The 26111-nt window shown below is 32.0% G+C and overlaps 1 protein-coding gene across 1 annotated transcript in view; it reads right to left on the minus strand.

Annotated features, from left to right (window-relative positions):
• The window catches only part of LOC132716729 (murinoglobulin-2-like), a 43301-nt gene extending 18067 nt beyond the window's left edge, over nt 1–25234 (minus strand). The window contains exons 1-16 of the mRNA XM_060700049.1: nt 24805–25234; nt 24359–24513; nt 19593–19784; nt 17612–17664; nt 12187–12259; nt 11073–11186; nt 10597–10681; nt 9707–9824; nt 8900–9020; nt 8306–8415; nt 7267–7428; nt 6052–6267; nt 4607–4946; nt 3688–3780; nt 3124–3318; nt 1997–2187 (exon numbers count right to left, since the gene is read on the minus strand). Of these exons, the coding sequence (XP_060556032.1) occupies nt 1997–2187; nt 3124–3318; nt 3688–3780; nt 4607–4946; nt 6052–6267; nt 7267–7428; nt 8306–8415; nt 8900–9020; nt 9707–9824; nt 10597–10681; nt 11073–11186; nt 12187–12259; nt 17612–17664; nt 19593–19784; nt 24359–24513; nt 24805–24884 (2298 nt within the window). The 5' untranslated portion in view covers nt 24885–25234. The remainder of the gene's footprint in view (nt 1–1996; nt 2188–3123; nt 3319–3687; nt 3781–4606; nt 4947–6051; nt 6268–7266; nt 7429–8305; nt 8416–8899; nt 9021–9706; nt 9825–10596; nt 10682–11072; nt 11187–12186; nt 12260–17611; nt 17665–19592; nt 19785–24358; nt 24514–24804) is intronic.
• Nucleotides 25235–26111: the final 877 nt, after the last annotated feature.

The raw sequence follows: 26111 nt of genomic DNA on the forward strand, positions 1-26111 counted from the left end.
GCGACATTAATATCTATAGTATCTGACAAGATTATAACATGATTACCTGGTTGTTATAGCACTGGGCGACATTAATATCTATAGTATCTGACAAGATTATAACATGATTACCTGGTTGTTATAGCACTGGGCGACATTAATATCTATAGTATCTGACAAGATTATAACATGATTACCTGGTTGTTATAGCACTGGGCGACATTGATATCTATAGTATCTGACAAGATTATACCATGATTACCTGGTTGTTATAGCACTGGGCGACATTGATATCTATAGTATCTGACAAGATTATACCATGATTACCTGGTTGTTATAGCACTGGGCCACATTGATATCTATAGTATCTGACAAGATTAAACCATGATTACCTGGTTGTTATAGCACTGGGCGACATTGATATCTATAGTATCTGACAGGATTATACCATGATTACCTGGTTGTTATAGCACTGGGCGACATTGATATCTATAGTATCTGACAAGATTATACCATGATTACCTGGTTGTTATAGCACTGGGCCACATTGATATCTATAGTATCTGACAAGATTATACCATGATTACCTGGTTGTTATAGCACTGGGCGACAGTGATATCTATAGTATCTGACAAGATTATACCATGATTACCTGGTTGTTATAGCACTGGGCGACAGTGATATCTATAGTATCTGACAAGATTAAACCATGATTACCTGGTTGTTATAGCACTGGGCGACAGTGATATCTATAGTATCTGACAAGATTAAACCATGATTACCTGGTTGTTATAGCACTGGGCGACATTGATATCTATAGTATCTGACAAGATTATAACATGATTACCTGGTTGTTATAGCACTGGGCGACATTAATATCTATAGTATCTGACAAGATTATAACATGATTACCTGGTTGTTATAGCACTGGGCGACATTAATATCTATAGTATCTGACAAGATTATAACATGATTACCTGGTTGTTATAGCACTGGGCGACATTGATATCTATAGTATCTGACAAGATTATACCATGATTACCTGGTTGTTATAGCACTGGGCGACATTGATATCTATAGTATCTGACAAGATTATACCATGATTACCTGGTTGTTATAGCACTGGGCCACATTGATATCTATAGTATCTGACAAGATTAAACCATGATTACCTGGTTGTTATAGCACTGGGCGACATTGATATCTATAGTATCTGACAAGATTATAACATGATTACCTGGTTGTTATAGCACTGGGCGACATTAATATCTATAGTATCTGACAGGATTATACCATGATTACCTGGTTGTTATAGCACTGGGCGACATTAATATCTATAGTATCTGACAAGATTATAACATGATTACCTGGTTGTTATAGCACTGGGCGACATTAATATCTATAGTATCTGACAGGATTATACCATGATTACCTGGTTGTTATAGCACTGGGCGACATTAATATCTATAGTATCTGACAAGATTATAACATGATTACCTGGTTGTTATAGCACTGGGCGACATTAATATCTATAGTATCTGACAGGATTATACCATGATTACCTGGTTGTTATATCACTGGGCGACATTAATATCTATAGTCTCTGACAAGATTATAACATGATTACCTGGTTGTTATAGCACTGGGCGACATTGATATCTATAGTATATGACCAGATTATACCATGATTACCTGGTTGTTATAGCACTGGGCGACATTGATATCTATAGTATCTGACAAGATTATACCATGATTACCTGGTTGTTATAGCACTGGGCGACATTGATATCTATAGTATCTGACCAGATTAAACCATGATTACCTGGTTGTTATAGCACTGGGCGACATTGATATCTATAGTATCTGACAAGATTAAACCATGATTACCTGGTTGTTATAGCACTGGGCGACATTAATATCTATAGTATCTGACAAGATTATACCATGATTACCTGGTTGTTATAGCACTGGGCGACATTGATATCTATAGTATCTGACAAGATTATACCATGATTACCTGGTTGTTATAGCACTGGGCGACATTAATATCTATAGTATCAGCTACAGTCTCTCTGTTACTAGTTATCATATACACCAGAATTCTCAATTTAGGGGCCATGTCTCCAGATATATACTGACGAAAACTGAAGTGACGTAATGTGGGTGGGGACATCTCTGGAACTGTTGAAGAATCGCCATTTTCTTTGCCTAAAAAATTATAACGTTTATGAATAAACAAGAATAATGTAACATTTATCTTAAAATAAAATACATTTAAACAAACAAGATTCACAATCAAAATTTTTAAAGCAAAAGCATATGTAAAATAATGAACAGAAGATTAACGACACAGATTGCTCAAATCTTAATTTCCTTAAAGGGACACCACTGAGGTTTTTTTGACAAAACTGAACTGGAAATTATTTTTAGATATTGATGTTCCATTCGATGTAGGCCTAAACCAGGAATTCAGATAATTCGTTCACACCATTTTTCCAGAATAATTATTCTAATTGTGAAAAATAACCAAAAATTAAAAAGCATTTCAATGCTATTCACTCAAATTAAGCTAAGATTAGCACAAAAATACAATATTAAATTCATTTCTGACTAGATTTTTTATTTTCTTTTGCATATCTTTCTGTTTTAAGTGCCCAAACTGATCTTTGATCTTTTTGGCCTCTGTGGAACAGCAGTATGTATATCACCCTAAATTAGCAAAAGCAATGCTTAAAGTTAGCCCTTAATTCTTAAGAAACTAATTCAATTTCTAAAACGTATTTTATAACTATCTTGAGTTTAAAATTATCTTATTTTTTGGGAATGATAACTTGTTTACTCATCTGAATGCATGCTGCTGAGATGAGATAACGCTTGGGTGTATTTATATAGCAGAGCATAATTAAAGAATTATTGATAACTAATAGTGCAAAACAAATTAAAGATTAAAGCTATATAATATAAAGAAGGATTAAAGTCCAGCCAGACTTGTATCAGCACATACATATACATTTTTCTTTGTTATTGTTAAATCAGAAGGCTGTACTGAAAATAAGTATACATGTTCTCTTCTTGTGTAATCTTGTTGCATATTACCTTCTCTAAAAAAATATTTTATTATTATGAGCATTATATTGTACCCACCTATAGGAGTTTTGAAAGTCAGTGTAGATGACATGGGTCCATAGCCACTCTTATCCAAGGCCTGAACTTTAAAGTAATAAGTTGTGTCCACCATCAGTTTTGATATTGTTATAGATGTTTTATTTGCCAAGACAGCATCTACCGTCCAATACAAGTCCACTTGGCTTGGGTCAGTTGTGTAAAATACTAAATAACCTGAGACAGAAAGAAGACATATAACATTTTCTAGAAAAAGTGGCACGAACAATGAATGGTTTTGTCCAGATTGAAAGATGGACATGTCCATTTAAGATATTTAGAGAGGTAAAGGTTAAAGAACTCAAGCTAAGCTGACCTGAGTACTGATGCTATTTGAAGAGACATGGCCATTACCCATGTAAGGCTTGAACATTAAATCCTTGAGAGGCAGACACCATAACAATTACCCTTTATGACTTAATGTGAACTAGCTGCTATGATCTTTTCTATAATAACAACGAAAGTGTAAACAAGTCAGATATAAATGAGTATGTTTAAAATATTTTACTGTATCTGTACATGAGTGTCTGAATAACAACCTCTTACCTCTATCTACCTTCTGAGGTGGTTTCCATTTTAGGTAAACTGAGCTCGGAGTACCCTTGATAGCCGTAGCAACCAAATCATGGGCCACATCTCCTAAAACAAACCTATACAGTTGACAAATCTTGATAAACATACTTTTTCATCCCTGTTCAAGAAAACCATGATATAAGGTTTTGGTGCAATATGATTTTTTTATCATAACTGACTTCATTAAAGTATTATCTGGAAGACAAGTCAAGACATTTTTCTGAGTCCTCGAAAATGCATGTATACTTATGGTATTATATCTAACCCCAAGTCAGACAGTTTATCTATCGATCAAATAATTGTTTTCAAACCCATCCGCAGTACCAAATATGGATGTCAGTACCAAATATGGATGTCAGTATCAAATATGAATGTCAGTATCAAATATGAATGTCAGTACCAAATATGGATGTCAGTATCATATATGGATGTCAGTATCAAATATGGATGTCAGTATCAAATATGGATGTCAGTATCATATATGGATGTCAGTATCAAATATGGATGTCAGTATCAGATATGAATGTCAGTATCAAATATGGATGTCAGTATCATATATGGATGTCAGTACCAAATATGGATGTCTAATCCCAATCAAAGATGAAAATCTTTTTCCAATCAAGAATCCAAATTTACATACAAACATTTTGAATATAAAAAAAGATGTTAAACTTTGAAAATGTGCCTATATCAGCTTACAATTTTTCAAGCAAAACAAAGCAAACTTTGTAAATTATGTACATTGTACTTAATAATTAAATTATGCATTTATAAATCATATCAGAGACAGGGCTATAAGTTTTAGCCTTACTTTCTTAGTATTATGTTTTACAAATGTAAATGCACAAAATCTAATTATGCATATAAAGATATATGGTTTCATCTGCATTACCAATAGATTCTGGAACTGCAGGATTACTATCTCTTTTTGAACCTGGAGGCCCTGCTGCCTGACTCCCGGATCCTGGGGACCCGGCTGCCTGGCTCCCAAAACCAGGAGGTCCCCTAATGAGGTTCCCACCACCTGGAGGTCCTGCCACATATCCTTCAATATCTGATAAAGCCCCAGGTTGGATCACGTTATCTTCATCATCATCATCAAGTATTCGAGGACTTCCTTGGTTAATTCTTGGTGTAAACACAGGACCGTTAAAGTAGGGTAAATATGGAGAACTTCGCCTCATGTCTTCTGTTATATCATTGCTTTCTATGATATTTCCTTTAGACATTACCTAAGTTAAGACAGACAAGACACTACGTTAATATGGTTAAGGAGAAAACTTTATAATTTATAGCAATGAAATCAAGAAAAAGAGACTTGTAAGTCAAAGCATTAGAACTTAATGGAAAAATATAAAAGAAGGACAAGAAAACAACCTGAATAAATAAATGATTAGACAAGGATTTTTACACAAAATGTCACTGTGACCTGAACTTTAGACATAATGACCTCAAAATCAATAGAGGTCATTTACTTGCATAGTCAGAGACTCTGATTTACTCATTCTCAAGAAGATTTTACACAAAGTATTTTTGTAACCATGACTTTTGAGGTAAAAACTATAAAATCAATAGTGGTCATCTACTGGTCATAGGCAATGCTCTTAGTCTTAACCAAGTTGCACAAACCTAGTTCTCCTTGAGTTCCTGATTGGAAAATGATTTTAGACTGTGACCATGACCTTTGACACAATTAGAACAAAATCAACACCAAGTTGCACAAACCTTAGCTTACTGTTTGTCAAGTTATTGATAGGTCAGATTTTATATATCAAAAGTGTCAGTCTGTGGTCTGTCCATAATTGTCTTCCCTACTAATTATGAAAACAGCACACCTAACAGTTACCAAATTATTAGGCTTACAGCCCAATGGACACAATTTTATTACACTATGCATGTGAAAAGCAGTAAAGATTTTTTTAATTCATGTGGCCGTAATTTTGATAGATTGACATGGCTGTACTGTATTATAAAGAGAGAGTTATGCAACTTTGTACTGGAACTTAGTATTTCAAGTTTATATCAACTAACTTTTTAACTTGGGACTTGACCATATTTCCTTTTTAAAACTAACACTCAATAGTTCAAAAATACACTGTGAATCAAATAACCTCAATTGAATATAAATTGATCAAATGAAACTTAAACATTAATTTTTCATACAATTATCTTTTTCATATTACCGGTAAGTAATCTCTATATTCTCCAGTCTGAATATCTCTTAAATAGCTTTCTTTCTTCATTATATAATCTGTTCCAGAATAGAATCTGGTTGTCAACTTAAAAAAGCAAGTAAAACAGTTTCATTTGGCACTAATAAAAAAGTTTGCAGCAAACCTGGGCAGTGACACTGTGTATGTCAACATCAGACATGAGGGAGTGGACCACGTCGATGGTAATTGTCTCGCCACATCGTCTCTCTCCTTGATCTCCAGTTGACAGTCTAACATAACTGGAGGATGGGGAATACCACTGTTTCACATGTTTCTTTGCTGTTGCTGGGAATATAGTGTAGTATTTCTTATTTGTATAGTCACTGTCTTCAGTCTTTGCCTGAATAAATTACGAAACAGAAATGTCATGAAATATAACATTCTAAATCTCCCTGAGAAGAAAATTTTACATGAGTTGTAACTTGTATATTATTCAATTAAAAATTTAAAAAAAGAGCATAAAACCTCTGACTGACTTACATTAAGTATAAAACAAGGTGTAATGACTTACATTATATGAATATGTATTGTGTTTTTAATTATTTATGCATTGTTTTTATAAAGTAATATATCATTATATTTTGTGTTTTCATGTACAGTGTATATGTATCTTGAAAATTTCACTGTATAACCATGATGTAAATTATGTATATTTTATGTATATTTATGTTTTTGAGGCCCACATGGAAGATTGGGTAACCAAATGTGTTGCCTCAGTAAATAAAGACATTACTTACTTACTAATACTTACTTACTTACTTACATTAAGTATAAAATATGGTGTACTGACTTACATTAAGTATAAAATAAGATGTAGTATCTTACATTAATGAAATGACTTGCGTTTAGTATAAAACAAGGTGTAATGACTTGTGTTAAGTATAAAACAAGGAGTAAGGACTTACGTTAAGTATAAAACAAGGTGTAAGGACTTATGTTAAGTATAAAACAAGGTGTAAGGACTTACGTTAAGTATAAAACAAGGTGTAAGGACTTACGTTAAGTATAAAATAAGGTGTAATGACTTACTTTTAGTATAAGATAAGGTGTAAGGACTTGTGTTAAGTATAAAACAAGGTGTAATGACTTGCGTTAAGTATAAAACAAGGTGTAAGGACTTGTGTTAAGTATAAAACAAGGTGTAAGGACTTACGTTAAGTATAAAACAAGGTGTAAGGACTTACATTAAGTATAAAACAAGGTGTAATGACTTACATTAAGTATAAAATAAGGTGTAATGACTTACATTAAGTATAAAATAAGGTGTAATGACTTACATTAAGTACAAAATAAGGTGTACTGACTTACATTAAGTATAAGATAAGGTGTAATGACTTACATTAAGTACAAAATAAGGCGTTGAATGTGTGAGATTCTGTATGTTGAATTCAGCATGACCTGTTTTATCTGTGTACAGGGTGGCGATGATTCCCAGCTTGCCTACTGTCAATGTTAATGTTTCTCCTTCAGCAGGGGAACCGTCTGGATTCCAGGCATATATCTACATATACAGAGGAAAAAGTACCTGGTATAGTTCTATTTCAAAATAGTAGTCCTACTATTACAATTCAAGCTAATTAAATCTAAAATTATCAGTATTAGTCAATTTGACAGATCAAAATATAACAAGAGCTGTCGGTAGGACAGCATGCTAGACTAGTCTCAGTGCCTGATAGTATAACAAGTGGTAGAATATCAGTGTTCAAAAAGGGCTATAATTGTCTCAAAATCTGTGTAAGAGTTATGTGCCTTAGATAGTGACCTCTTATTATGCTCTCAAATAAGGGTGTGAAATTTCAACCCTTTTCCTTCAGTAGTTTCAGAGATACCAACTTGCATGGAAAACTTAACCAAAGTGTGACGCAAACACTTGGGTGAGTACAACAGTTCTCACTATTCTTTGAATAGTCAAGCTAAACATTTTCACCTTGAATGCTTAACAAGCAAAACTGTATGTTGTCTTGAGAATCTTTTGTTTATTCCTTTTTGAATATAAAAAGGGAAAATTTACACAGTGAAACAGATGCTTATCATTTCATTTGATAAGGACATCTAATATTCACTGTGTTCACCACATAATAGTTATAAACAAAACTGCATGATTGAATGAAATGAGTCGAAGCTGAAAGACAATTTCTGCAGCAGTAATAACTAATGCCCCACACACATAACTGTCAACTTTCACACTGGAATGAATTTCAACATATTTCAAGATTGTACAATGAATGAATTAAGAAACCTCATCTTTGGGAAATATTGTGCTGTCATGATAGGCAAAACCTAATGTATGTTTCTCTAAGATTCTCATTTTTAAAGTTTCCAATAGGCTATCAGAAACCATTAAAAATGTTAATCATCACTCAAATACATGTACATACCTTCCCTATGTATGGAAAATATGGTTTGAAATATTTCTGGGAGATAAACTTTAGTTTTACTCTTTCCTCCCAGACACCAACACCTTGTTGACTCTCTTCTACAACAGTTCCTATAAAAAATACCAAATATAATACAGTTACACTTTTCTATAGAAATAATTAATATAAATTCAAGATTTATAAGTTACTAGAGTGTGGGACGAGTACTGATGGGTGAAAAAAAGGTAAATTCTGGAATGCATAACACATGAACAATTCTATTTATTTATTTTTTATGTCCAAAAACCTAGTAAAAAAATAACCGTTGGTAAAATAATGTTTATTTGTTGTTTTTATTGGATGGGGTTTATGTTGCATTGGCACAGTATTATAAGATCTCCAGGCGACTTTCCAGCTTTACTGGTGAAGGAATACCTCAGGTTTTCTTCTGTGAATTATTTCAGGCAGGAAGGGGCACCCAGGTGAGTAATGGATAGCTTCCTCACATGAAAGAATTCAAAGTCCCTGTTGGGATTCAAACCCACAGGGGTGAAGGGCAAGTGGTTAAAGTACAATAATTGTAAGAAAGAGGGAAAGTTTTCACCATGCTAATACCTGTTTCCTTTTCTGTAACATTGGCATGAACCACTAGTTTTGGTTTACATAACAAAGAGAACTGTCTTTCTTTTATCTTCAATGTCTTTGTCTCCACTGTAAAATTGTGACAACCATCCATCTGTGAAGATATATCAAAGATTGATCAAGAGTTGTAAGTAATTAAAAGAATACGATGTAACATTTTTGCCATGATAGCAAACAAATTCTATTTATTGTACATGCCAATGACAAGTAATGATGCACTTTTAACTGAATTATCTAGAAGAGAAATACTCATGTAAAATAGTTTTATGATTTATTTCTTATGACACTAATTAACCTTAGTGGTAAGGGCTGGACAAATAAGTTTGCTGTATAAAGTGCACAAATAGCCTAATGCAAGACTCTGTTTCCTGCTAAATAAAGTCTACTAGTATCTAAGATTTCATTATGCACCAGTCAATTGTAACAACAGTCCTAGTTTTTAAGTGAATAGACAGACTTTGACTTTTTTATTCTTAAATCCCCATTTAAGACCCACTTTGTGATGGTAGTCAAATGGTAAAACCTTGCTTTATGCTCCAGCAGAACAATTTGTCTGAACATTTATTTGACAAAATTAAAACCACCATTGTGACCTTGCAGTGCTGAGGCCTGGGTTACAACTAATTGGGTCAGTAATTTGCACTCAGCATGAGGAGCAAGATCATTTAGTTTGTTTACAGAAATCAAAACAAGTGTTACCTCTATAAATTGTGATAAGTAAATTAATGAAAGTTTTAGAACATTAGAAACAGTAAGTAAAGTAATGAAAGTTTTAATTACCTTTGACTTGATGTAAGCACATGGTCGTAGACGATTCTCACAGAACCAATTTGTCTCTGTGTTCTCCAGGCATACTGAAGCATTAACACTTCCTGTCACAGGCTTGCCAAAAGTATACCTAAACATATAATACAGTTCTTAGTAAAAATTGTGCCTAATGAAAATAAGGTTCAACATCATGAAAACATAAAATAAAATATGACGAAAGGAAGATTAATTTAATTATTTATTACCCAGTTTAATGATCTAGCTGTCAATACTTTTTCTTACTAATCATCTTTTCAACTAATAAATTAAATGTTTGATAATCTAGGTGAATTACCAAATTATAGTCTGACATTTTAAAGAAAATGTTAAGTAACAATTATACTAATGTCTACCCAAAACAATGCACCCAATGTAAATAGGGAAAATTTATCACTGATGAAGGGACATAAACCAAAACTAAGAAAAATATATTTGTTGTATTGACCAAATGTTAAAAACTGTTCTTGTTATATCAACCAAAAGCTAAGGAAAATGTTTTTCAAACTAAGAAACATATTTTCATGGTATATAAAAATGACCAAATGTTAAAACCTGTTCTTGTGACATTGACCAAAAGCTACTGAAAATAATTTCATGGCACAGACATAATGTTAAAAACTGTTTTTGTATCACGGACTAAAAGTTAAAGAATTTTTTCAATCAAATATTTTTTGACATCATGAAGTGTTACAATGATATCAATATATTGTGACCTTACATTCCCAAAAGATACTTGATCAAAACTTCTTTTAAATAGAGCACAACAAAGAGAATCGTTCTTTAACTGCAAAATAATTTCTGACCTCATCTGAAGCTTCTTTAAACTAAAAATAGAGATGTATGTAACAATGTTTATCATTTACCTGGCACATACTTCAAACTGTAATTGTTTTGTATCTACTGTCAAGGTCTGAGGTAATTTCATGTACACTTGAAATTTTGGCAGAACTACAAAAGAGTAAAACTAACAAATTCACATTTCAATAGAGTATAGTTACATGATACATGTGTATATGACATACCAAACAAACTGGGCCAGTTTAGGAACATTGTATTTAGCCCTTAACCTCCTGAATTTGTATAATGGATTTTCCCTGTTACGAATAAGGAATAGTCCATTTAAAGTTTAAGACAAAATATTAAAATACATAATCTAGCTTATAATAGTAGAGTCTTGTAGGCCTGCACTGTTGTAAAACATTAATGATAGGAGCTTGCTAAAACAGCTTAGGAAGATGTGAGATCGTCAAATTGTACCTGCCAGGCTGAATAGTTTTCTCAAATAGAAAAGCTACAATGGATTAATAAGAAAAAAATAATGCTAAAGTAGTTTTATTACCATACTGCTGAACACTGAATGACTGCTCTGTCTTCCTGCCATTCACAACAGCAACAATTTTCCAGTCACCTAAAACAGGTTCATCATATAACCTGTATTCTAAACTCACCAATCCTGTAATATAAATATAATCACAATTAGTTTAAAGATTTTTAATATATATGCAACATTGTGAAAGAAGATTGTAGCTTATTTGAACTACTTTTTTGTCTATTTTCTGACCAGTGCCATTGTAGTATCAGAAAATACAGTATTGATCTCTTCTAAAGGGCTCAAATCCATAATTATTGGCTTGAGAGGCAGACACCTTAAACCGAAAGGTCACAACTTTCTATTAATTATAATCATACATGTATTATTATGAAGGATACAGTCACCATGAACTAAGAAATGATTTGAGCCGTGTCATGACAAAACCAACATAATGGGTTTGCAACTAGCATGGATCCAGACCAGCCTGCATCCGCGCAGTCTGATCAGGATCCATGCTGTTCGCTTACAAACCCTATATTAAGAAGAAAAACTGATAGCGAACAGCATGGATCCTGATCAGACTGCGCGGATGCGAAGGCTGGTCTGGATCCATGCTGGTCGCAAACCCATTATGTTGGTTTTGTCGTGACGCGGCTCATTTTAGTTTATATGATACATACAAGTAACAACTTTAATCTTTACAATGTCATCAGGTCTAACCAGGTGACCACTATTGCCTGTAATAATGCAAAGAGGGGTGTGACTTAAGAGGTCTTCCTTTACTAGTAAAACTTAAAAGTCACCATATAACAGTTATAGTGTTGGTGTTAAAAAAAAACTTTATCAATCAATCAATCATGCAATCACTTATTCTTTTCACAATCTGATTTATTTAGCCTTTTCTTTTTTGATTTGGCAACATGGGCAAAATAATTTGTACCCTGTTACAGATCTGAAACTATAATTTGTTCGTATAGATGTAAAGTCAAGCAATAGGCTATTTTTGTGGCAATCCTTTTTAATATATGGAAGTGCAGAAAAAAAGAATGAATTTATAACATGACAAAAACATTTTTTGATATGAGTAAAATAATATACCAACACTACATTATAAATAAATGTAATATCCTAATAATGTTACCTGCTTCTGGTTGTACATCCAACCATTGTCTCATGTAAAAATCATTTGGATCATGAATTATAACACTATCTATCTGAAATAAACATTATAAAATACATGTATGTAAATGTGGACATAATTTATTATAGGTCATTTACTTTCAAATTTATTTTGATTTTAGAGTTCAATACAACAGATATAGAATCATACAAATCAAATAAACAGACTAACTGAAAAGATTTAAGTTTAAAGGTGCTGTAGCCAAGGGTCACCGGCAGGGCCTTCGCTTTGGGGTCGTTTGGGGAATACTCGCTGGCGTAGTGAGCGCCCTACACGGAAACCCTCGGTTGGTTAGGTGTGTGTGGGATACTGGTGTATTATTATTATCCAGTATCCTCTTTGTTATGATGACTTATTTTATAACTCAAAAGTCCAGTATGATGTTATTTCATTTATTTCTTTATAGCCCATTGAAAGTTCTCAAATACAAAATAATCATATAGTCCACACATATATTTTCACAGCTAGCACCTGAATTTTGCTTAAGTTAATTTTAATTATTTATTTTCTAAGTTAAGACTTGATGTTATATGTCTGAAATTCTATATAAGACTAATTTAAAATATAAAAAGCAACAATATAAATTAAGAAAGAGTTGTCATAGTGATTAAGCCTTAAGCTATATTAGTAATAAATGTCAAAAGATAATCAAGTATGGCTTGTTTGATAAAAGACTAGGAAATTGAGAATTAAGCCATAAAGTATTAAAATCAAAAGGTGATAATATTTCCTTATTGACCACTATGACATGTTTATACTATAGTTGTAAAATTTATCAGCTGAGAATCTAAAAGTAATTTTTATCAAAATATTTATGCAACTTGAAATTCTTTTAATGATTGTTAAAAATGTAAAAGTTAATTTTTTGGATATTGAAATAATTAATGTTTTGTAAAAGCATTTTGACAAGGAAATGCTATGTTACAGTGCTCCACTGAGGTCAAAATTTTTGTTTTATTTTTACATAGATCAAGTGAAGCATTTACAATGAAAAGGACCATAGAGAAATATATAAACTAATTGAAAATTGATAGTTAGTGCTAGTCGTATTGATTATTTTTCATTTTTATGTCATTTTACACAATAAGAATGATTATTCTGAAAAATAGGGTGAGGGAATCATCTGAAAATTTGCCAACAAGTTATTGGTTAAGATCTCACCACAGTATGGAATTAGACCCAACCCGGAATTAGACACAACCTGTGGTAGTCTAGAAAGTAGTTCAAGTGGCCCAATTTAAGTTCTCTCTTGTCTGATTGGTCATAATTAAAGTGTATTTATTGCATGTGTGTAGTTTTTGTGTGTTATTATATAGGATGACTTTAAAAGTTGTTTTTTGTGTATTTTCCAGGAACTCATTTGTTGGCGGAAGGGTTAAAATGTACTACCCACCAGCAGTCAGGAGTTATCAAAGTGGGGAATTTAAACAGTGTTAAAACAAAATGAAGATTTCTGAAAAAAGTAGATGGCTACTGGTTGGGGACCACCAAATCCGGACAACCAGCAAACCCGGACGGCCCAGAAAATGCCTGATATATATATATATATATATTTGTTCAGTGGTTGTTGATTAATCAGTCACTTTATATCAACAATAAAAGCATGTTTCTTCTATAATTAAGTGATAAAGTTTATTTCAATATTAGTTAATGGTAATATTTTTATGTCTATTTCAAGAACATTGAGTTGAAAATTAAGACATCAAGAGTGCAATACCTGATCTCTTATACTAGCTATAGTAAACAAAACTTCAGGATTTGCTGCTGAAATGTTGTATATCATGTTCAAAATAAAAAATCAAAAACCCCAAGCTTTTATTGAATTGAATCAATGTCATGAACATATCTGTCCGAACACATGGTACTGTAAAGCGGACAATTTAGGTAATTTTGATACCCTCATTGATGGGCCTCAGATGTAAGTGTAAACATAATCAGAAATAAACAAACTAGTTTGTTAGTTAGGAGAAGAACCTAGCTGTACTGTGTCAAATTTTCAGATCTCTAGCTTTAAAATTATTAAGTTTGTATGGAAAAATGTTCAAAAAGTGTTGGGTTGATGGTCCCTGGCCAGTAACATATTATATTTTGGGCCTCATTTGACTTAAATAGTATTGATGTTTAAAGTTGAAGACAGTATATAATTCATCAAGACCAGTGGAATTGAGAATTAAGCCTCAAATGTGGCTAATTTACTATAGAACAAAAAATACGAAAATTCACCAGGCGGACACCTTAAGACCAACATTAAATGGTAAAACTCAGTGGAGTCCTTTTAAGCAAGGAATCTTCCAATTTCATTAAAATCAGATCATCGTTTTCGCTCCGTTACTCTTCGCTATGTAGCGTATGGTAGTGAAGCGACAGTTAGGATATGATTTTAATGAGATTGGGAATCTTCATATCAATTTTAGTTATGCCCTCATTCAGCTTGTACATCTTATTTATGTCACAAACATGGACAGGTATTTCCTTTTTTATTTAACAACAGCATTTTAATTAATGAAGCTATATCTTATCAAATATCTTGAAAATCTTTATAATCAGTAAAATAATGGTGTTTTCAATATATCATGGTTGATTCTCAATAGAATTATTCATACATAAACAGAATAAAATGTTCAGCAAAAAAATATCATGCTGCTATTTAAAGTAGGATTTTAACCAGTTAGCAATGATTTCTGGCATGTGCCAGTCTCACTCCAAAGGAAATATACAAACATATTTCTTTCAAACATATATTTCAGAAGTATTCTTTATAAAAAATAAATAAAAAAATGTTGTTTGTGTGTGTGTGTGCGTGTGCGTGTGCGTGTGCGTGTGCGTGTGTGTGTGTGTGTGTGTGTGTGTTTTTTGTGGAAGCAGATATATAGCTTAAGACATTTTAAAACAACCCAAATTGAACTAGTTAGTACTGGTGAGCAATTATGTCGCACCAACCTAAAAGTCCTCATCCAGGTGCTAGATCCTCATGCAGGTTAAACTTTCGATATTACATCAATTAACATTAATTCAACCTACATGTACTTAATATTTTTCAATTATTATGTAATATCTTGAAGCAAAGAGGAGAAAAGACTTTTTTTTTTTTCCTGCTTAAATTAAGCTTTTTATCAGACCTTTGTTAAGGCACAAAAACTGGAGTAAAATATTATCTCAAATCTCCAAACACTAACAATAGATATACATGTTTTATTACCTTTATCATTAATGATTAAATAACAAAATGATAATATAATAATAAAATCAAAATTTTTAACGATAGAAAAAAATTCATTCATTATTTATAAAACTGATCTTCACAGAAGAAGTAAAAAATACATTTCCACTTGACATAGTTTTTAATTTTTCAATAATGTTTTTTTTTCTTCCCAATATCAACAACAATAGAATACAGATGAATATTTAATTATTCAGTCTCCAAACTGTCTAATATTTGATAATAATGTAGTCAAATACCAGTTTCCCACAAGAAAAAAAGAATTACATGTATAAATAGGGTGGTACACTATAATTGCAAGTAATTCCCCACGCCCCCACATATACCTGCCAGTTACTCTCATCAAGGATAATTATTAGGGAATGATCTGTTTTATTTATAGTACAACAAGCCACTTGATATTGTTATAGTATGCAGAAAATTTAGCTACTTAAAAACAGCTCTTCAGTAAAGATGATGGTCGTCAATACAGGATGTTAACCAGATGTTAACAAAAATGTAACAAAACACAATTCAGTAACATGTAACATAGCTTTGTAACAATAAAAATATCATCGCAAGTAAAAAATGCTAATGCTGAGGGAAACATTTTTATGAGGGATGATATTTTTGCAGTTTCTTACAAACCTATGTTCTATTTATTTCATTAACCTGAACAAATACTTCATTGGGAAATTATTTCTATAGGTTTTTATTTTTTAGATTTTTACTGTGAAAAAGTACTGTTACCTATGTAACAGTACAAGATTTTCAGTTACATGGTACACTTGAATTAACAGGAAGAATAATCCACATTGACGTAAGGGAAATTAACATTTCAAAAATAGTGAGGGTCTGGTTTCAGTGCAACAATAGTGAGGGTCTGGTTTCAGTGCAACAATAGTGAGGGTCTGGTTTCAGTGCAACAATAGTGAGTGTCTGGTTTCAGTGCAACAATAGTGAGGGTCTGGTTTCAGTGCAACACTTTGCCATAACTGTATTAGAACTTGTATCAAAATAATTTCTGATGAAAGTGATTACTTTAATCACAAAATTGAATAAACACATAAAAGCATCAGACAGTTATTATTTAATTAGTAATTTCCGAATTTTTCACATGTCAACTTTTGACTGTTTGCAAGTAAAAAATCTAAAAAATGAACAACAGTTCAATGTATGCATATTATGTCTTTGGTCTGGTAAAAAGTTATTTTCTATAAAGCATTTTCTATGTAACAAAAATGTGTAAAAAACTTGTTACACATTTTTACTTCCCCACATCTATTGAAAATCATGTGAAAATTATCCAACAAAATATTTGTTATGTGCAAGTCACTAAGTACTGAAGTCAAATTTTATACCTTGCCTTATTGTAAAAAAACTTTTTCCATGGTGTGATTTTTTTTCAATTTGGAGCTACACAATATTAATTTAAAAGAATTTTTTTTATCACATTTCTAAAATGGTGCAGCAATTACAAAGTTGCAATAAATATGTAAAATTCCCAAATTAATTAAGCTGTCAGAAAGCATTTCATCCAGAATGAAATGTTAGCTGTAACAACAATGACAAATCCTCCCCCACACAATCTCTTGAAGTTGTATTATCATGAGGAAAAGTTTCAAGTTTATTTTCATAAAGGCAAAAATATACAGTTCATAGATATAATACAAATATTGAAAAATGAGCCATTAGTAAGTGAATTAACAAAAAGTAAGCAATAGAAATAACTTTATTTTGACTTCTGTCATAATTCTAATATTTTTTTTAGAAAACTTTGAGAGAGAATTGATGACTTTTTGGCTGATTTTGCACTGTGAGCTGAATCAATGCTGATTTTTTGGCCTTTTGGCAAAAATTTGACTCGTCTTACACAACAGTGTACATATACCCCTGTGAGGTAATAAAACTAGGGCTGTGTCTTACAAGACAGTGTACATATACCCCTGTGAGGTAATAAAACTAGGGCTGTGTCTTACAAGATGATGTACATATATCCCTGTGAGGTAATAAAACTAGGGCTGTGTCTTACAAGAAGATGTACATATACCCCTGTGAGGTAATAAAACTAGGGCTGTGTCTCACAAGAAGATGTACATATACCCCTCTGAGGTAATAAAACTAGGGCTGTGTCTCACAAGAAGATGTTCATTATAAGCGGGTATGTACAGGAGTTGTAATACTTACTTTTTCTTTTAATGGTTTTAGATCTTGAGTGACAGTAAGTATGCGAAATTTCACTGAAATAGACAAATAAAAAAGCTATAAATAGGCCAAAAGATATAATGCAGAGTGCTAAAATTATTATACATGTATATGTACTGTAACTAGAATATGATTAGAATAATTAAAGAATTATGAATAATCATAGACATGTTAAAACTAATCAAGCTACTTGACAAAAAACATTTCATTCATTATTAACTTTTGAAAAACTATTGACTTGAGACCATTTTAAATAAAAAATAATGTATAACTCAACTACATAATATATGAGCTTCAGTCACATATACATGTAATGTGGATGGTCTAATTGTTAACAAAATACCACATATTACATTTTGACACAAGCATGAAATTCATTTTTGATTTTAGACCTATCAGATTGGTTATGGACTCCTGTTTTGTGCGAATGTTTGTGGTTTTCATGAATAAATGTTTAAATCAGTCTGTATTTAGAATATCACAGTCTATCTTTCTGATATAGAGATCATCATATCCTTCATTACATATTTTCATGTCTGGTGTTTTGAGAAAATAGGGTGGAGTGAGGGAGTCTGAAGTCTGTTTCTGTTTTATGAATTTGAGAATAAGGATGCAATAAAACTACAATGAAAATTTAAACCACATGCTAGCTTCTAATATATTATATACTAGTCCATCTAACTGTACTGAAAGTTTAGCTATTTTATGTATGAGCAATACTCTAGAAGCGAGATTCTTACAAAGAACAAAAATATCTCTAAATTTCACATTGGAATGTCAAGATATTTTGACTAATCATTGTTACAATAACCTGTCACATCTAGACATAAATTCTAGTAAGTAAAAAAGGAGAATAACAAAATTTACTTAAACTCCCTCTATATTCATTGAAATCATGTGTGAGATTTTCTATACTTATGACTTTGACAAGGTATTTTTATTTCACCTTTAAATTTAAAAGTTGCAAATCACAGGCTTTTTGGCCTAAATTAATTGCAGACATAGAGCCCTAATATATTTATATACCAAGTCCTGGGAATAAATCTCACTTCAAAATGGATAATAAAACTTTCAAGATATATGGTTTTAAAAAAGCTTCAGTAAATTAAATAACTGACTTGATTTAAATGACTAGCCAAACACATTTTAGACAGGGTGAAAACAAAAAATGTCCATTAACAAAAACAGTGTGTCAGAATCCATGACAGAGTTATGTACTGTACTAATGTTTGGTAGTAAAGGTAATGTTGTTTTAAAAAAATCTCAAATAGTAAAGTGAAACAGTTACATGGTACAAAAAACTTTGCTTTGCTTTTTTAGTGTGATGCTGAAATTGACACGCAGGTGATATTAACTAAGGTCAGTTTGTTATGATATATATGATATAATTATAATAAAGCTAAAAACAACCACTTGGGATTGATCAACATAGTTTAGGTTAAGCATGAAAAGTGCAAAACCTCCTTCTTTCTGAATCAAAGCATGATGATTCATCTAGCAGGTGCTACTGATAGTTTAATTACCTTTCATTATTTGTGCACTCTAAATGAGAAATGTTGAGTAGTATTCTATGTATCACAAATATAAAAAAAACACAAACATACTTAATTTTGTCTCTACAGGTTTCCCTGAAAGTGCTTTAAAAAATGAAAGAATTATATACTCTATATAAATGCCTCACAAAATGAGGAATAGGTTCTGCTTAATTTACTGGTAAATGTACCCACATTTTACAATTTAAGTGTATTTGTCCATGGAATAAACCTTATATCTCACTGCCTGAACTCTGTATTCCATTGATTTTATAGTATCACATCATAAGATAAATGAGAACCTCTGTTGGTTTGTACACAATGCATTGAACTGTAAATTTAACAAACAGCTAGAGATATAAAGACTATGTAATAAGTCTCATTGTTGAAAAGCAGAATTGCACTTATTTAGCAAAAAAATAAGACTGTACCTCTATCTGTAGGTTTATACACAGGTTTATCTGTCTGAATAAATGTGATCTGGTGTGTATCCACAATCTGGATCTCCTTGCTTTGTGTGAACACATAGCCATCTTTCTTCCCATCCTCTCCTTTGACCTCAATGTTGCACGATCCTGCAGTTATGGAATGTGGAAGTCTCCACACAAAGCAATTAGACTGTCCTGGAATATGAAATAAAGAAGTCACATTTCAAAAAGTCAAAGTTTTGATACAGACTTTAAGTTTGAGAATACTTATAACCGTTATAAAAAAGGACTATCAAAAATCTTTTTCACTGACATTTGATGAGTAATTGCAAATTTATTTGATTGTGTTAAATGTGTTGGAAGTTGTAAGCTTATTGAAACACTCTCAAACTCATTCAAATTAGCAATGAGTTTAATGTCAATCTTAAAACCAGGTTCTCTTCCTATATCGTTTGCAGAGTATGCAATCTTTACTTTATTGAAACTTGATATTATAGTTTTCACCGCGGGTACCGCATCCTTGCCCATTCCGGTGTAATCAGAAAATGTTGTTCTTTACACACTGAACTCCACCAAATACTGTTTCCACCATTAAAGTGAAAGTGGAAGTGCTGCTTTTTTGAATTTGGATAGAAATTGTCAGAAATATTTTCATTTCAAATAAATTTCTGTTAATGATAGGAAAATCCAAAGCTGCCCGTATGTGTTTAAAATATGTTTTTATTTTACGCCATATTCACCAGTTACACTGATAACTTCATGTTTTGACAAGTGAAGGTCATCTCCTGAAACTGTAGTGACGTCATATTCTGTTAAAAAAAAAAAATTAAACTGAAGCCAAAAATGGCCATCAATTAACATACCACGGTACCATAGTGCTTTCCGTTTAAGCTCCCACTCAAAACATGGCTGACTGACCATAGAGGTTTCTAATTTAAATCATTGCGTTACTTTATGTATGACATGTGTATTTTAAAGTCAAGTTGCGACAGTTAAGCACAATTTAATAATATATCCCTGTACTGCCTCTTTCCGATCAGCTAACAGATTTTTCAACAATAACTGACAGTGAAATTATATATAAAAAAATTCTCTTTCAATTCTGCGAATATTATCATTTCAGCTAATAAATGCACCAACTTTTTAAAATTTTACTTGAACTATTACTATGAATCGAGGACAAATCATTACTGACCCATTTTCCTGTTCTTCAAAATTTCACAACCACTTTTCAATCAGTTAACAAAATATAAACTGTATCACATAAAATTGTCATACAATGTTAAAATATAATTAGTTCTGTATTTTGGAGAAATTTTGACAAACTTAACTTCAGATAAATGGTAATAAACAATTTTAACCTAATTGCAATGCCATTTTTCAATCTAGATATCTATTTGCAGTGGTAAAGCTGTCACAATTGGGGTATGGATGTACATTTCAATTTGCATAACAGATAAAGCATGTTCTTGTGAAATTTTTAGGATCTTAGGGTCTATATGACCCCACTCTAGTGACTGCTTTCTGAAAAGTTATCACAGAGAATGTTTTCCTTGGTTAAGTGACTGTTACTTTACTGATGTATTACCTTCCAATTAAGAACTGTATGGTAAAATATGTACATATTAAAATTACAGCTTTTGAAGTGCAGTATACATTATGAATTCATGATATTGAAACAGTTGTCCAACTTAATATCCATTTCTGCACTGACAAAAAACTGAGTCTGTAAATCAATTATTTTTAGAAAATTATTGCGATTTGTAACTTGGAAAATAAAGGATTAGTGGAAAACACACATTTTACATATTTTGAACTAAAATGCTAGCATTTTCTTTTTTTTATTGCCATAATTGACATTGCTGCTGATGAATTTAGTCAAGGTGAATACAAGATGTGCTTACAGTTTGGTTACATGACAAATAAGGTCAAAAATAAAAAAATTCTAGGGGTGATTGAAAAGTGGTTGTGATTGAAAACTGGCAGTGTGTGGATAGTAAATACAAGTTCTTTTTATTTGTACAATTTGCTGGAATTAATAAGAACATTGGTACCATTGGGGACCATCCTAACTGGAATTTGTCTGAAAATGGTTTGAGCAAAAAATATATAATTTAGATGGATGCCGCATCGGTGTTAAAATTTTCAAGTTTTTATTGACATTGTGATTGACATGGATGGATCCAGTCCAGGTGCTAGATCTGACACAAACTTGCAGTCTTGGTGGTTGGTGGGGTTAGTCGTTACTTAAGTGGAACGAATCGTAATTATTTAAAAAAAAATCTATTTCAAATTTAACCTTATTTTGTTTCCTGTGACTTGAATATCAAAGAAAATACATTTAAAAGATTTGACATTTCACTTTCCCGCAAGTTAAACTTAAAAGAATCCAAATTAGTAGATTGGATCCTGGCTAAATTGGGAACCATGGTGGAATTGTCTATAAACCAGTTTACGGACTGTTACCGTAACAAGAGTTTTCTATTGAGTTCGGTAAAAAAAATTAATGCACGTGAATGGTAAATTTTTCACGCCATTTAAAACGTGTTAAATGCTTCTACAGCTGGTAGCAGTGAAATATACTGCGATTCATCGATTGTCCCTTTAAACGAAATCGTCGTATTCTAGATTGTGTGGCTATTTGTGGGTTTTTTGTGAACAGTTTACTAGTTTAAAACGCCTCAGTTTTGTTTTACTACAGCCCATGACATAGGGATCAAGTTAGTTTTAGGGCCGAGTTGACCCAGATTGCCTGACGATTAGTTCGTCCCTAGTCCCAACTTTGAGACCTCTCCCTTCCGCACTTTTGTCCGTTCCCTTTGCAGTGGGACATTCCAATGTTTTTTTGGTTTTTTTTGTTCTTTTTTTTTCAAATTAAATTTGAAAAATCCTGTTTATACATTGGAAATATTTAAATTCAAATTAATTCCAATTTTTGACGTAGTTATAAATCATGGACAGAAAGCTACTTCGCTATAAAGTATGCAAATATTGCCATGTAATCAGCTTTCCTATAGATACACTCAGAGGCACTTATAATTTTTCGGTATAAATTGTTTATTTGTTGACGGATTTACCATACAAAATTCAACATATCATACTTGCTATTAGACATTTATTTACAATTCATTAACAAGAAAATAGAAAAAAAAATGACAAAACAAATAGGCTGCTGTAAAATGAAAAATCTCAAAATGCCTATGTTTTTAACCGGTTATAATTAACACGTGTGTGTCCTCACATGACTTTAACAGCTTGTTAACACCTCTGTCTCATGGAAATGACGTAGTTTCTCATGAAGGCTTGTGGAATATTTCTCCATTTCTGAACAAGGGCTTGTTTGAGTTTAAACAAATTGTTAGGGGCTAATGGCCACTTTCTCACATGCCATGTTTAATTCATCTCATGTTTATAATTTGATCTAGCGGCTTCGAAGGCAGAATGGTATTCTTCCATGATGGTGCACAGCACATACAGCGCAAATTAACGATAGTTATTGCAGCGACAGAACATTCAACAACTTCTTTTATCTACCATGTCACCAGATGTATTAAAACATCATCGAACACTTGTGGAATGAATTGAACAGGCGTGTGAGAAAGCAACAAGGAAGTAGCCCATCGCAATTTGCTGGAACTCGAGTAAACCCTTGTTCGGGAATGGAGAAATATTTCCTAAGCTTTCATGAGAAACAACGTCATTTCCATGAGACAGAGGTGTTTACAAGTTGTTAAAGCAATGGGAGGACACACAAAGTATTAGAACTGGTTAAAATGCGGATTTAGTTGGATTCAGAGATAATTCATTTTGTTACGATTTTTAATACCATTTAGTGATTTTTCATTTTACGGTAGCCTATTTGTTTTGTTATTTTTTCTATTTTCTTGTCAATGAATTGTAAATAAAATTCTTAGTAGTAAGTACAAAATGTTGAATTTTGTATGGTCCAAATTTGAACAAAATCCGTTCACAATTAAATAACCAATTTATAATTTTATACCGAAAAATGTAAGTGTCGGGTTATAAGTGCCTCTGAGTGTAGTAATGGATATGTAAACATCCTGACATGTCTTAGTACTTGTTGTTCACTTTCACGTTATGCAATTTTTATTATTCCGTTTTGTTTTATTGTTCCAGAACATAATTCACTCTACTTTTCTTGCTGTCTGTTCACTGTTTACATATAAACGTTGGAAACCTGCAAGTGAATCTGTTTATAAATAGGAATGCATATTTTTATGTATTAGAGGTCTTTGAACTTGACCTAACTAGAAAACATGGCTTGTATGCTACATCAACTATGATTTTTTGCAGTATTAACAATTTCTCACCAATCCAAAATTAACAGTTACGTTCTACAATCTTTTTGATATAGAACATGAGGGCGGACAATTAACAAAAAAGAGAAAATAAGAATCCCTAAAGAAAGCCCAACACGGCAAAATTGAAAATGTTGCAGGGCCTGTTCATGGACGGTACTGTCAAGTGCAAACTACCGTCCACGCTCCCTAGCACCGACTTAAGCAGAATTCAACATTTAACATGAATTGGTACAATTTTGAATTTTGAAACATCCGCAGATCTGTACCGTAAGTTTGGGCTACAAAGTTGATGTTGGTTGGCTTTTCGCTAGAACTTTATTTTATGGACTGCTGACAAAGCGAATCTATATTTTCTTCGGCATAAGCATTTAACAAAGTACACATTGATTTTTTATAAAGAGTTCAGAAATATAATTATACATTCAATATAAAAATTACTATTAGTACCTGCTGTAAATGTCTTTGGGTGGTGTTGCACTGACCTTCCATAGCACGATATATTTAAATAAAGATCGACGGATTGTGAGATATTGTAGAGTTGAAGACAAAATTTTTCACCCGCTCCGATTTGTAATGTTTGAGGGAAAGTCAACATATACCCACTAAAAATAAAAGTACAGTGTTACAAACTTTAAAATTGGGATATCACATATATACTGGAGCAATGTTAAAAGTAATGAACTAAATTTCAAAACGCTGCAACTTATTTGACTACTTCAAAAAATATATATACTTTTTTCGCTTAAAATCTCTTTATTTCTGCAAAATTTTTCTGTACCGGGAATGCTACAATTATATTGAAGTTTAATACAAAAACATCTATTAAATAGTGATTCATCCATTTGTTTTTCTTAACTTTTTTTGAAGTTTGATAGAATAAATTGTCTACTTACAATTCACATGAAACTTCCAGAAATCCAAAAATAAATACATAATGTAATCCTATGAGAATTTTCTTGAAATCGGTTTTCATTTTGGCACAGAGCTGTACATTAAATTGAGTTACTTGTATAGTTTTTAATCCGTTTTCTAAAACAATGTTTTCAATTAGCAGCACTCCTTATAACTGTCTGTAATGAACATTTAATTGAAACAGCACGGGTTTCTCTTTCGTCTTAATCAAATGATACCTAATGAAGTGTGAGCACTTGAATTACACCATGGTTAATGATAAAATAACTTGTTTTTTAACAATGAAACCTCTGTTAACGGATTACGTATGCCGAATTTTTCAATCAATGAAAATGTAGCTTTAAATTAGGAAATGATACTTATGTACAACGTGAGAAAATTAGGCGAGTTGAAATCTATTATGTAGAACCACCTAGATGTACTGTTCGGTAAAAGTTCACGGCAGTGAAACAGATGCAATTTTAAATACAGGGGATTTTTTTAGAGAAATAAATTAACCAGAACGTTGAAAGCATCGTTTTTATTGAAATATTAAACCACAAGCAGAGTTTTCATCTTGATGAAAGGAAAATGTTGTTAAAAATGAGGTGCGTCGTCAAGAGAAAGAAACAGAGACACAGCGTTTCTCTTTACCTTGAATTAATTATAATTTCTAATCTTAGATTCTTATTTTCTGTAATGGGTTATTTCGTAAACAAACTTTTCATTTAAATAAGCTTTCACTGTTTAGAATTGATTTTGCCTCATCAAATGAAAAGTCTTAATTTAATTCTCTTGATTTATATACTTCAAACTGTATTGGTTTATTTGTTCAATTCAATTTAAAATATTTCTATGTAATTCATGCCGTTACATTTCGCTTTGGAAGGGATCATCGACATTTTGGGGCTTGAATTTTTTTCCCCAAAATTTGTGTACCATTTGATGAAGGTCTGAGTGCAAGAACATTTTCGATTTTTTTTCAGAATAACCATTCTTTTTGGTGCAATATAACCCAAAAATAAAAAAAGCTTTCCAAGGCTTTTCACACAAATCGTGCTAGGAGATTCGCTCAAAAAAACGATATTCAATTTCATTCCGAGTATATTTTTCTGTTATCCTTTCTAGATTTTTCTATTTCAAATGCCGTTTTCATTAAAGGTGCATATCCACTTTTTGCTTGTACTAACTCTTGAGCATCGGAATAAAGGTTCTGTTTCAAAGTGTATACACCAGTTTTAATAAAAATTAACATATTTTAGGTTCAACTATCGTTATAACTTTGTACACTTCCCCTCGGAGCGTGCAC

This window comes from Ruditapes philippinarum, unplaced genomic scaffold, assembly GCF_026571515.1.
Source record: "Ruditapes philippinarum isolate M1 unplaced genomic scaffold, ASM2657151v2 ctg193_1_1_1_1, whole genome shotgun sequence".
Lineage (NCBI taxonomy): Eukaryota > Metazoa > Mollusca > Bivalvia > Venerida > Veneridae > Ruditapes > Ruditapes philippinarum.